Raw genomic sequence first — 14,123 nt, forward strand, 5'->3', positions numbered from 1 at the left:
GAAAGCTTTATCTAATACCTACGACTAAAATGCGCACTATTCTCAAACGGAATGCGGACAGAATGTAAAAATTTATAAATACAGAGTGTACAAATCCACTTGATTATTCATAAGTTAGCATATGCATGTTGAAAATACATTGGCTTGGTTCTGAAAATTAGGCCTAAGGTTTGGTCTGGAGAAACAGAAAGATATCAAAGCTATGAAAAAATGTATGTTTGCACCTCAAGGTACGGCACACCTAAAAATAAGTTTAGAACATATTCTTTTGCATGCAGCTCCATCCCACCCCCTTCCTCCATGCAAATTCAGTTTAATTTCCTGCTACCGACTACATTTCTGTGGTACTGGTAACATGGAAATGAAATCAAAATGAAGGTCAAATTCGTTAGTGTGAGATCAACGTGGCACGAGGAACCTAGCACAGGGGTGCAGACTCAGTGGGTTTCCAGCTTAACACACCCAAAGTGTTGGGTGTGGGGTGCAGGGAAATAAAAGGAATTCCTGGTGTGGGAACTTGAGTCTGTGCCAGCGTCCAGCCTGACATACCAATGGGATATCGCTCTCAAAATCCTCAGGGGACAGAACGGACAGGACTTCCCCCAGCACTCCTGTGAAAGGCCTCACTGACACGTCTTTAAGTTGCTGACATTTGAGTCTTTAGGCCCGTAAGGCCCTCAGCGACCGACATGTCCAACAAGGGGAGAGGCAGTGGCTCAGGTAACGAGAAGCCTGCTTTACCTCGTGTTTACGTCCTTCACCAGCTATTCATTACCAATCCCAGATAAAATTAGTCTCCTGAATTTACATTTAAATCATCATTATATCACTGACGCAACCTTTCATTTACCCAGAACTGCTGGGAAGTTCACAAAAGCGTAAGAGGTGAAGAAATACAGCCTCTAGGATTTTGGTTAGGTGTCAACACAGCCCCCCCCCCAATCAAATTTGTTATGGGAAAATGTGGACTTACTGGCTGGGAGCTGGGAAGGAGCAAAGATATGGAGCATCTAGGAGTCTCTAAGGACTTTCATAAACCGACATGGTACAGGCTACTACACACCTAGGCTACAGAATACACTCTAAAATAACGACAGAAAGCACAATATTGTAAATAAATAAATGAGGAAGGTAGTTGTTTATTATCATTATCGAGTATTATGTACTGTGCATAATTGTATGTGCTATACTTTTGTTTACACCAGCATCACTATAAACATGTGAGTAATGTGTTGCACTATGATGTCACAACGGTGACAGTTGCTAGGCGATAGGAATTGTTCAGCTCCATTCAGATCCATTATGAACCACTGTCGTATATGTGGCCCGTCATTGACCGAAGTGTCGTTATGCGGTGCGTGACTGTATTAAGCGATTTACCTGAGACCATTAATGCTGTCCAGAGGCCATCGCTTTATTAAAACACAAACAAGCCTACCTCACAGACTGCCCCTTTTCTGTCAACAATAGACAGTCCTACTGCTCTCTGACATTTGTTTGATGTCATTACTTTGCTTCTGACCAGGGGAATACCCATACCCCTCCGATATCCATTTCTTACATATTTCTACATGCATTCATTTACATGTATTCATTTCATTTGCCACTTTAATCCAAAGTACAGAAAAGGGTTCAAATTTCTGCGTGCTCCCTGGGACTTGAACCCAGGACTTTCGTTTTGTTAGCGCTCTTTGCCCTACATATGCTACATATTCTTGTTAGTTATGTCAGCAGAACAACGCTGCAGGGAGGGGCGAGCTCCGCGCACGTGCATGTCGCCGCTACGTAACCATATGGACGCCCCCCCCCTCCCCTTTAGGGCAGAGCTCAGCCTCGAGCCGAACTCCACTGTCTGTCAACTGTAGCTGCGAAACATCCACGAATGCACACTGCCCCTTCCCAGTGGAAATCCTGAATGCACACTGCTCCTTCCCAGTGGAAATCCTGAATGCACCAAGCAGCAAACCAGGGGTGTATAAACTACACTCAGTGTCCAGCTTATTAGACACACCTGCTTGTTAACACTAACAGCCTGCTGCTCCCAACAGCCAATCACGGGCTGCCTACATCCAGAACACAGACGGGGTCAAGAGGTTCGGCTGAGCATTAGAACAGCTAAGACGTCCCGATTTAAGCGATTTTGAACGGAGTGTGATTACTGGTGCCAGATGTGTGGGTTCCAGCTTCTCAGAAACTGCCAGTAGACAGTAAACAGCTCAGTAGAAAGGCACTATGCAGAAAGGCATCTCCAAGTGGGTTCTACCAAAACCAGCTAGACACACCTACTAAGTATCCACAGGAACTCAAAACTTTTCATCAAAATAAATAAATAAATTTAAATACCATCAAAATAGTTACAGTCTGTAAACTGCTTCCTCCTCTTAGTTAAGGTGGTTAGCAAAATAATGCAAAAATGTTTGGTTACTTGAGGGAAGCTATAAAGGTTTTTTTGAATTAGTCAAATACCAATTTGCAAATAGTACCTGTGTCCTTTCAGCAAAACTCTCACATTACAATAACAGAGGCTGTTATTAATAACTGTGCTTACTTATAATTCATGTAAATATTTAAAGAGGACTAATATCAATTTTTAGGGTGCAGTGGTAATAACCATTTAGGTTATGTGCAAGACACATTAACTGGGACGTGCACTGCAGTATCGCTGTGATCTTATTTCACGAGTACCAGGTCCTGCCTTTAAACGTGGTGTAGTTGCATCTTTGAGCATAAAACACTTTAATATCTCAGCCAGCTATGTCTTCTGTAGCTACATTGTTTTATGCTTAGGAATTCAACAACAAATAAGAATTAACATGCAGACACAAAGTTTTACAAGCCTATAACAATCAAGAAACTTCTGTACACTGTGAGTCCTTTCCTAATTCAAAAGTTCTTTAGAGAGGATTTTATACAGTATTGTGCTATTTGCTCAGGTATCAATAAAACTTCTCAGATAGGCCAATATGTCTCAGATAATGAAACTTTATCTGTCTCCCGAGCAAAGGTCAGCTTCTTAGACATGTCTCTGTCAAGTTGGACATCCGTTAGAAAGACATAAAGTAGATTGCACGTTTTTTTAGATGTTACTTAGTTTTTTAATTAAATTTTTGAAGTGGCCCATCAGGACAGTATCAGAAACCCTATCCGGAGCCAGGGAGCAAACGCAGGGAAACGCTGCGAATCATGGGGCCGCTGATGTCATGCAGTTTCGTAGCGTTTTATGCCCTGTATCAACATCATTTCCCCTAATTCAAATTGCATTTCCATGCCCTGAGCTGCATTAATGCATGCCCTAATGCAGCCCCTGATGTACATATTGCATTTAGTAAAGCTTTTAAATTTATACATCATAAATAAAGGATGGCGAGCCCATCCAAAGGCACTCAGAAATATAGATTTGCTTCGACTTAAGACCGTGCATCACTGTATAATGAGGCGATTCGATGCCGGGGCCGTCCAAGAAAAACGCTCTGGACACATGATTATGAAACGTAACGGCAGAAATGGACGATAGACCAGGCCATTATGTACGATTCATTTTAAACCATATAGCTTTCATATAAAAACCACCTTATGTTTGTCACAGGGAGAAGAAGCAGGTCTTAGCAAACTTCACAAAGTGAACTGTAGACAGATATAGGCCTACACAGGAATAACAAAACAAAAAAACAACCATCTTCAGAATTTCACATATTAGTGAGCCCTGTGGATTATTCTCAAATAAAACTCATACAACGAAATCTGGAATGGAAAATATACATAGAGAAAAGTCAACATCAGCTCATATTTAAAACTGTAGACGTCACACTTCTGTGTCCGCAACACAACTTAGTAACCTCGCAATAACGTCAAGCTCCGTTAAAACAGACGACCGTCCTCCTTCATCATCCAGCAGTTATGCGCGTACAGCGTGTCACAGGGACGCGCTTTATAATTAGGGCAGTTGGCACTTGCCGGTAATTTGCTCATCCCGACAGAGCCGCTTCCATTCATGTGCAGTTTTACAAACCGGTGAGTGATCTGGTCAGTAGTCTACGAAACTGGAGATCGGGCATAGATCAGCATAACCTCACCTGTCTGAATTGCTCCTCATAAGTCCATTCGTGCTGCGTCGCTCCCCCAGGCGATTGCGACTGTCCCGGCGCGGGGCAGGGTTGCCGCCCGGCCCTGGGCAGCGTCTGCGCTGCTGTACCCCTCTGCAAAGAGCTGCGGGACGGCGAGCCCCTCGACTCTCCCTCCGCTACGTCAGCCACGACTCCCCCATTCTCCAGACCACCTTCCTCCAGATCCCGATCTTCGGCGTCTGTGCCGGGATCGTCTGCCAGCTCGCTGGCTGAGTCCGAGTGCTCTTCCGTTTCATTGTAACTTAACAAGTCTCGGTTAACATGTTGCCTGTTTTCAGAGCTGGTCCCCAAGGGCGAGCCGGGCTCCCCCGCAGCCAAGGCGCTTTGGATTGCTGCCTGGTAGTGGCCGAGAGCCAGAGTTCGCTGTTTAATCTGTACTTCCACCAGACTCCGTATGTGTTTCTCCTTTTCCGCCTGCCGGAGTCTTTCCTGAACGGCCAGGCGCGCAGCTTGCTGCCGCTGGAGGTTTTCCATGACCGCCTCCAGCTTCATGCCGCCGGCCGGCTGATGCGACTGGGAGCCCGGGAAATGGCTGTGAGTCTGGCCGGGAGACACCAGTATGGGAAGGGAGGTCGCCGATGAGAAGGCGGTTTGCTGCACGGAATGAGGAAATGCATGGCTAACATATTTTTTTTTACGAAGCACAGTCATTCCGAAAGAAGGCAAGACATAATATAGATAAAAGTGCGAATTACTCAGCGTTGGCATATTGCAATTATGCAAGACGGATATTTCTCTGGGTAAGCTTAATAAAATTACTACCGAATCTCTCACGTAACGTACGTTTATCCTTTAACTTACACTAAATTAAATACAGTTTTTAGTAACAACGAATTAATCGCAAAGACATTCAGCCTTGTCGCCAGGATACGAAAATCTGACTTAAACTCGGTTTTCTGTATTAAATCTCTGGCAATAACAGATTTGATATGGAGCAACATTATACATACTACTTAATCCCAAGAAAAACATCCAAATTTAATAACTATACATTGACGTGGAGTACGCAGAGTTATGTTAACATTATGTATATACAAGGCACGTACTGTAAGTTCGTAAATGCATATGTGTGATATATTAATCAATTACTCTGCAAATATAATAAACCCAGTAAACAACACATTTGAATTAAATAAGGCAAAACCAAAAGTATTTTTGGCTTGTTTAGTACATTTTTAAAAGTTTTGTATTTGGAATGAAACATCGGCGCTTACCAAAGCAGATTTTGTTGCCATACCGGTGTTATCAACCATACTCCTCCCGTTATAGCTAATAAAATATCGAACTGCTCTCGATTAACTTTCAGGTGTCAAAAGTGACTGTATTCCGGTCCAACCATCGATATTTCCCACCCGATTACGAGAAAATATTACGTTTAAAAAATGAATATGCGCGGTGAGTCTTAATACCCAGGAGGTCTCAGCAACAAGTGGCAGCTGAAAGCGGAATGACCTCCCCGGGCGAGAGATCAGGCCGCCCGCTCCCATTTGCTAACAGCACGTCAATAGCGTGATAAATACCGAGGGCTGGCTTTACTGACAACCGAGGAAATGCAGTTTAACTGCGAGGGAGAGGGAAGGAACTCTGTTAGTCCACTCTGCCATTTGATCTTATTGGAGGGAGGGGGGATTTTAAGTTCCATTATCTTGTAAGGTGCTCAGAGCAATTGGGATCTTTATAAATTAGATACTTAGTTTATCTCATTGTATTTTGAAATGCTGCCACTTTTGTTAAAAAAGCTTTCTCAGCTGTTAGGAGGTTTCTACTCGCATTGCTTTTGGATTCTGTTTCACTATATATGTAACAATTGAAATTAAATTCTGAACAAAACACCATTTAAATCCAATATATTATTTTAGGCCTATATTTCTGTTTGTGTTTAGATGCAGCAATACGATTATTACCACCCCCCATAGCCCTATTTAATTTGACTTTGTTCGTCAGACCCCCCCAAAAAAGAAATTCTCCAAAGTTTTTAATCTCCGAGTTAACGCAAATGCAACTCCATCATACTGCTCAAAGAATTAACGAGGCTTATACAAGTAGCCTAAATGTTTAAAGAAGTTATTCAAATATAATCTGAAGATATTAACTTTTGCATGTCCTGTTTAGTTGTATATTAGAAATTCGGGAAAACATGACATTGAAACAGCAGTTCGCCGAGCACGTATGACTATGTAAAGAGTAGAATAACATTCCTGAAATACTTTGTCTCTGAAAAAATAGCACAAATAAATCTTTTTTTAAATCCTTTGCCGAGATATAGATGTAGCCTACTTAGCTATTACCTGGCAAGGGCCGCTTGGGGTACATTGCTAGGTGGATAAAAGCTTCATCGGCCTAAATGTTAAAGCATGAAAGGGGTGCGGTGCGACGCACCGCGGTGACACCAGGGAATTTTGTGTGAGGGCGCCCCCGTGTGTCTTGTGTGCCGAGCTCTTTTACGCTTACCTGCGATTCTTTGTTTTTATTAGTCAGTAATTTAAATTGTAGTTTAAATTAACCTGTGTAGAAGAGATATTCCGAAACATTTACTGCATTATACCGATACACTCGGCTGTTTGTTTCGGTTATGCAATTTTTAAACGTTTTTATTGCATTTAGGTTTTAACGAAGTATGGTTGTGCAATCAATATTTCGATTTTAGAAGAAACGCTTAATGGTTAAACGCTTAATGGTTTTGCAATAACAACACTAGGAAGTTTGTTAAATCGCGATCAATGTGTATTAATTCATTTACTGGGTAAAAGAGTTTTAGTTGGTCCTGTTTAAATAATTGTTAATAGCTTTTCATATGAACAATACATACCAAATCCGTAATTTAAATTTGCGCCATAAGTGCATACCTCTGATAAAGTAGGGCGAACAGGGTGTTTAAACCGCTTTACTGATCTCTACAACACGTGGTTTACGATAATCCCAAGTATAACCTAAATCGTAAAAATGTTTTGCACTTAATTCTTAAATTAGAGGGGGGAATGGCCTTGTTCCTTTAGCAAACAGTTTGTTCTTGCAGGAATAGTAATATATAACATATTATCCATTTACATTTTACTTATTTAGCGGATACTCTATGGGCCAGTTTCCCAAACAAGGATTAAGCCTAGTCTTGGACTAAATTGCAGTATCAATGGAGATTCATCATTGAAACTCAAAGCTAGTCTAGGCTTAGACTTAATCCTTGACTGGGAAACTGGCCATATATTATATAATATAATCACAGAAAAACACACACACACAAAATGTGTGTTTAATATATATATATATATATATATATATATATATATATATATATATATATATATATATATACACAGTATATATATATATGTGTGTGTGTGTGTGTATATATATATATATATATATATATATATATATGTAGGAGTCAAATTCTCTAGGCTTATCATATAGCATGCTGGCAGACGTGTCAAACACACAAAAGAAAGTAAAAAATGCATTATATTTTGTTGCGTGCTAATAGTCACCATCAGGACACGCTTCATAGATGGCAAAATCCTGCCTCCTCCCTTGCGATGAAATGTCAAGAACGAAACTCTTTCCTGTTTAGATGTCATTAAGATACCATTGTATACACCCATTTCAGTAGAGTTAGGTGTTATTTTACGAAAGCCTCATTATACTGGAGAGCACTGAGCAAACATCACAGAAGCCTAAACGGTACATCGTGTAAGCACCAATCTTAAATACCTAACAAGTTAATCAGATTAACCTTTTTAATGCCCACCTGTTGTTTGAGCACTGAAGAAAATCCTCGTTCAGCCGCCTAAAGACTGAAGATTCTGGAGAGACCTGCTGCTCCTTATTGAAATATGAATGCAATATCTGAACCAGCAAAACAGGTTCGGTCTTGGTGATGTGCTTTAAATCTTTTACCGCGATGTAAATACCCACTTTAGCCGCTGACCCTAACAACTCACTGCAGAAGCAGTAATCACACGTGCATCGTATGTTCCGGTGTTATGCCGAAAAAGGCATCCCTGCCTTAGAATGCATGCCGGTGTTCCGACGAGTTGAGCTTTTAAGGGTTTTTTTGGGGGTCAGGGTTTTTTTAGGGGTTAGGGGTAGGGTTTTAGGGCTGTTTTGGGGGTTAGGACCAATCGGTCATTTAGAGACAGGCATGCATTCTACGGCAGGGATGCCTTTTTCGGCATAACACCTGTTCCACTTGTCTACAGCATACGCGCTTGTTTGATTTAAAAAGAAAAAACAGTTGTGTTAAGATTTGTTTGGAAGGATTTAAGTTGGACAGGTTAAGTTTGGATATGCATATTAATACTATACGCGAAGGAATGAGATAACAAATGCAACATATATGAAGCCACTACTACAGAATATGTGCAGTCATATTTGTAGTAGCCTACCTTAAGAGGGGAAAAGGCTATAAACAAACATGTAACAATATTAACCACAAGTTTTACCATAAACACCTGGCTTTGTCCCTATTATAAAAATAAAAATATGTACAATGTGTGAAGATTACTTATTTGTGATGTTTAAATGTGCCTGTGAAATACAACAGGTACAAAATACTTCTCAGTTAGGTTTAGAACGGGTTGCTCCAAAAATGATCGCCATCTAGTGTACGTAAATACAGATTCACAACAGAAAAATAAAAGACTTGTGAACAGCTTGCATTGTGGTAATGACATCCACGTGCGTTCTATACGTGATATCTAAGTATGATATTAGGAAAATTCGCCTGGTACTGAAAATTTCTATTTACTGTATATATGATGGACTGACATATCGTGTTTAGTGTGTACCCCTGCTCTGTGCCCTATGCTGCCCGGGACAAGCTCCAGACCCTGATAAATAGATGGACGCATTTAATATATAAAGGTGAAGCTGACATGAAGCAATCAGTCAACCAAATCCTTCAAATACAGAGATTTTCAAAGTAGCAATATATTTGATCTAAACACAAAAACTAATGTAAAAACGACAATACATAATGTAAATGCATTAATTACGACAATCCAAGAATTCAACATTGTGCAGCTCATTTGTTTTTGAGACCATTTGTCTGCTCTGTCCCGTCACTGATTAATAGCTCGTGAAGTCCTTGATGGTGCCACAGGCAGACATCGAAGGGAATTTAATCAAATGCAGCACCATGACGTCACCAAGAGGTCTGGAACTTATCGCCTGATCAAGGCCAGCGATTAATCATGACTTGCGTCTGTCTGGCAGTCAAATGGCACGTCATTTTATAATAGATTAACATGATATCTAATGCCTGTGATAGGTTGGTGTTCTATCCTAGGTTATTCCCTGCCTTGTGCCCGTAGCTTCTGGGATAGGCTCCGGACCTCTGGAAACGGGTATAGAAAATGATTGGAGGCTGGATATTTAATGTCTAACATGATAAATAAAGATACCAGATGGTACTCATAGCACAATGGTGCAGTAGACCAATTTGTTTGTTCACGTAGAACGTATAAACTAAAAACACCTTTGAAAATACATAAAACAAATAACACATAAAAGAAAAGCAGACATCTAACACTATAGGACTGAGATGTAAAACCAGTAGACGCTGAGGAAACCCAGCGTAAGGTTTGAATTAAGCCTCGTATGAACCTCAGGCTGGCTTCTGGATGTTGGAGCCAAACACCAGCCAAATCTGTAAACGTGTAGATGAAGTGGACCGTTATGGTTCCTATTACCCGTATGGTCAGCAGTTTGTAGAAGGTGCCCCATCAATGATAATTGTCCATTGGCCTTGCCTGACAAGTTAATGAATTACATGAAAAAAATCCCAGTGTGAGAAAATGAATTTATGCATCCTGAAGTGAATTCCCTTCCATTACAAGGCACACTCTCAAAAACAAAATCAAACAAAATGTGGAAAGCTTTGTCACTACAGGAAAACATGCAAACCCCACACCCAGAGCCAGGGAAGGATTCTTTAGATATATGAGAGGCTGGTACACTCAGAAAAAACCGTATAGCCCTGGTACAGTTTTGTTCCCCAAGGTACAAATAACATTAATGTACCCAAATGGTACAAAAATGATCCTCAGGGTTAGGGCTGGGCGATATGACCTCAAATCAATATCACAATTAACTGAACATTTTGCCTCGATTACGATCAATGAACCACTATTTTCCCCCCCCTCATATTTCACTGACAATGTTTGTACTGTAAATATGCTCAACCATTAAATCTATTATATTGTTTTGAATGGAACACGGTATATCTTTATGATTTAAAAATAACTGAAGGAAACACACAAATGAACCATTTATGGTTATTTATTTTATACATACATACAAAAAATCAAAGCACAAATCGCTTAAAATGAAAACATGAGAAAGGTCACATTTTAGTTTTAATGTAAAAAGCAAGTTCCCTAAAAAGCAGAAAATTGTTTGATTTTTTTGCAAACAAAATACATTAATATAGTACTGTATATAAAATATATAGCCTATTGTAGTTTCGCCGTTGGATCTCAGTGGCTAGTTTTTGAGGTTTATCAATTAAGCTTTGATGAGTCTAAAAGTAAAAAAAAAAAAAAAAAAAAAAAAAAAGAGGAATTACCATAAAAAAAAATTTCCATATATTGTTATGTATAAAATACGTAAATATTCCTTCTTCGCAATATTTTTCCTTTACCAATAATAACTGTACTGTGTCCATTTAAAGTACAAAACATAGAATTAATCGACTAATAAGTATAAACCTAAACGATACAGAGCCATCCAGTTAAGTCTGCTTTAAGCATTGAAGTTACTGGTGATGAATGAACACAGTGCAATTATTAATAAATATGTGTCAAAACACATAATATTAAAGTTACATGGTGTACCTTGTCCCCCACAGTTTAATCCTTAAAGCACACTGTACGGGACATTCTGTAGTATTTAGGTTTATTCTTGCCGTCACGTTGCAGCAAATAACAAGCGGGCAAGTGTAGTGGGATTGCAAAATCTTTGCGAGGGAATGCAGAACTATTTCAAAAAATATTTTCCCACCCAGACCTCTTAGGAAAAAGACCCAAAAATTAATACTGTAAGCAGATTACTTGATTACTATAAGCGAATTATCTGAACAGTATTTGTACAGGAATTCTTTCCCAAGCATTTTGATCCATATAAGCGGTTGATTACTATAACCGTGATTTTTAAATATTGCTAGTGTTGAAATAGATTGGTGGTACTATTACCTTTGGTTGCTGAAACTATCCACAGTGTGTACATTTGACCTATTTTTGTTCCATGTCCACTTCACTAAAGCCGCAATGTGTCTAAATAACGGACACTCCATTTGTCTTTGGTACAAGCTCTACCAGTTGCTTGGTGTTTGCGTTCGCCTACATGCTGCTTCCATGTTGCAGACCCAGGGGGAGTCACATGACAGCACACAGGTATTATGTTTTTAAGGGGACAGTGCATGAACACACACTGAGGAAAGCATTAACATATATATTTTTTTAAAATTCTGTTAATCCTTTTTTTTTTAAGTATTAAAAGAATTCTTTTAAAAACCAATGTAACTGACATAGGCAAGATCATGTCGATTAGTGGTCCTGAATGTCAGTTTTGATTCATTTTCGATTAATTGACCAGCTCTACTCAGAATCAATTTTTACACCCGAAAAGGTACATTTATTTACAGCTAAGTACTGGCAGTAGTGATGTCCAAATGAAACCTAATGAACCATTTGCTGTATTTTTTACAGCACTAGATGGTGCTGTTGGCTAGCTTAGGGGCATGCTTTGAGACTTTTTATTTTTTTAACAAGTAACACCATCTAGTGGGGTCACAAAATACAGCAAGTGGTTCCCTCAACAGTACTTTTTTTCTGACAGTGTATATTTAAAGTCATTTTATCAAAGTGCTGTGAAATATACACTGCCCGGCCAAAAAAAAAAAAGTCCATTTGAATTTATATCAGCAAATACTCAAGAGCCAATGACTGGATCATTATTACAGCTCAGCAACGTTATGCAGCAATAAAGTAAAGTCAGCGGATTACCTGAATCTAATGAATGGCCAGGTTACACCTCCATCCATCATCAATGGATTTTTTTATTCCCTGTTGGCATGGGCATATTCCAGGACAAGAACGCCAAGATTCATTGGGTTTGAATTGTCAAAGAGTGGTTCAGGGAGCATGAGGAATCATTTTCACGCGTGACTTGGTCACCACAGAGTTGTGACCTTAACCCCATTGAAGGTCTTTGGGATGTGCTGAAGGAGGCTTTATGGAGTGGTTCAACTCACTTGTCAATACAGGATCTCGGTGAGAAATGAATGCAAATATGGATGAAAATAAAGGGTGAGATGTTGCATAAGCTTGTGGAAACAATGCCAAGTAAAATGTGCGGCATAAAGAAAGCTAAAGGTGGTCCCACAAAAAATTCAAATGGCGACTTTTTTTTTGGCCGGGCAGTGTATTAAATATAAGAATAGCCAAATTAGTGGTGTTTTTGGTGCGTATCTAAACCAGCTTGTCCCAAACCATTCCATGTAGTTCTCCAGCTTGCAAAGTGACCAGATCGTCTTCCACCCTCAACAGTACATTTATGTTGCAAAACCAGACTCTACACAAAACCTCCATGTTGGAAATCTACACCAAGCAGTCTGCTATTATGTAATCTGTGCTGTCATCAGTGTGCAGGTACTATTATTCCTGCTTCACAGGGGGTAGCCAAGCTTGGCCTGTGAAGAGCACAGCTCACAAGTTTGCCAAAGGACCAAAATGCAAAGGCGAAGGCCTGAAAGCATATTGCAGGGCTCACAACCTTGAGTTGTTGATGAGGTTTCCATTAGATCTTTGGTGCTTCATTCTCACATGTTAGTGGACATTCCCTGGAATATGGAAGGATGGGAATAAGGCTACGTCCTTGGCATTCCGATGCGGAATGCCTCATGAAGGAGCCACCCACCAGAAAGCCCAGCTGTTTCAAGTGGATTATCCTGAGGAATAGATATGACCAGCACCTGGAATTTTCCACATGGACACCACACAAATCCTGCAGTTCAAGTTCAAGCCCTTTATGTTATTGTGTAACATGACATAATTACTTTTATGACTCCAATTATGTAGTTTTTTGCAATCTCCAGATCACAAAGGAAAGAAAAACATCAGGAAGTGTGTAGCACATCATTTGTACCAGGTTTGGAACAGGTGGATTTCATTTTAGTACTCTATGCAGTACTCAGTTCAGTACCCTATGCAGTACTCAGTTCAGTACCCTATGCAGTACTCAGTTCAGTACCCTATGCAGTACTCAGTTCAGTACCCTATGCAGTACTCAGTTCAGTACCCTATGCAGTACTCAGTTCAGTATTCTATGGGGTCATTATTCCAAATGATTTTGCTTGGTAAAGAAAACAAGCTGACACATCGGTTGCAGTATAATTGCAGTAATAACAAATGATCATCAGCAAAACTGAGCCCACAGCTCTTTACATGCAATTGGCAGGTGAGGTAACAGTGCATTAGATGGGTCACATCCTTAGATGTGCTGTATTCTGGCAGTCAATCCTGCCCATTAAACAGCCAGTCAAAATGGACTGTCCTGCTTAGCAATCATAAAGTGTCTGGCAGTGAACTGGGAGGGAATAAAAACATGGACCGATTGCTGGTCCCCAAGGACTGGATTGGGAAACACTTTCCCCAAATATAAACACCACTTCTGTGACATAGGGAACTGCATCACATGGAGCGGCAAATAGAAGGGGTACTGTAGACACATGACAGATATGAAGAATAAAACGAAACAGCTCAACTGTAGCAAAATCATTGAAGTCAGTGTGAGAAAAGGAAGAACATCATTTGGCAATGGGTACAAGAAAAAAAACAATCAAGCTGTTCTGTTAAAGTGCTAAATGGTTCTATAAGCAAAAAGGGGTTCCAGGTAATGCACCATTTTGAATATACATGGAAATTCTAGTATTTCACTGTTATCACATTGTCACATGATGCCACACTACAGGTCTGTCTGGTTCCAGTCCTGGTTTGTCAAACA

General features: G+C 40.1%; 1 protein-coding gene across 4 annotated transcripts in view; it reads right to left on the reverse strand.

Moving 5' to 3' along the window:
- Positions 1–8,011, reverse strand: part of LOC111856503 (AT-rich interactive domain-containing protein 3A-like) — a 44,422-nt gene extending 36,411 nt beyond the window's left edge. Inside the window, exons 1-2 of one of the 4 annotated variants that reach the window (XM_023836504.2) lie at positions 7,870–8,011; positions 4,074–4,718 (exon numbers count right to left, since the gene is read on the reverse strand). In XM_023836504.2, the coding sequence (XP_023692272.1) occupies positions 4,074–4,616 (543 nt within the window). In that variant the 5' untranslated portion in view covers positions 4,617–4,718; positions 7,870–8,011. Of the gene's footprint in view, positions 1–4,073; positions 4,849–5,338; positions 5,763–7,609; positions 7,662–7,869 lie in introns of those variants that run through there. The other 3 variants (XM_023836503.2, XM_023836502.2, XM_023836501.2) reach the window with 3 other exon arrangements.
- Positions 8,012–14,123: the final 6,112 nt, after the last annotated feature.

This window comes from Paramormyrops kingsleyae, chromosome 2 (genome assembly GCF_048594095.1).
Source record: "Paramormyrops kingsleyae isolate MSU_618 chromosome 2, PKINGS_0.4, whole genome shotgun sequence".
Taxonomy (NCBI): domain Eukaryota; kingdom Metazoa; phylum Chordata; class Actinopteri; order Osteoglossiformes; family Mormyridae; genus Paramormyrops; species Paramormyrops kingsleyae.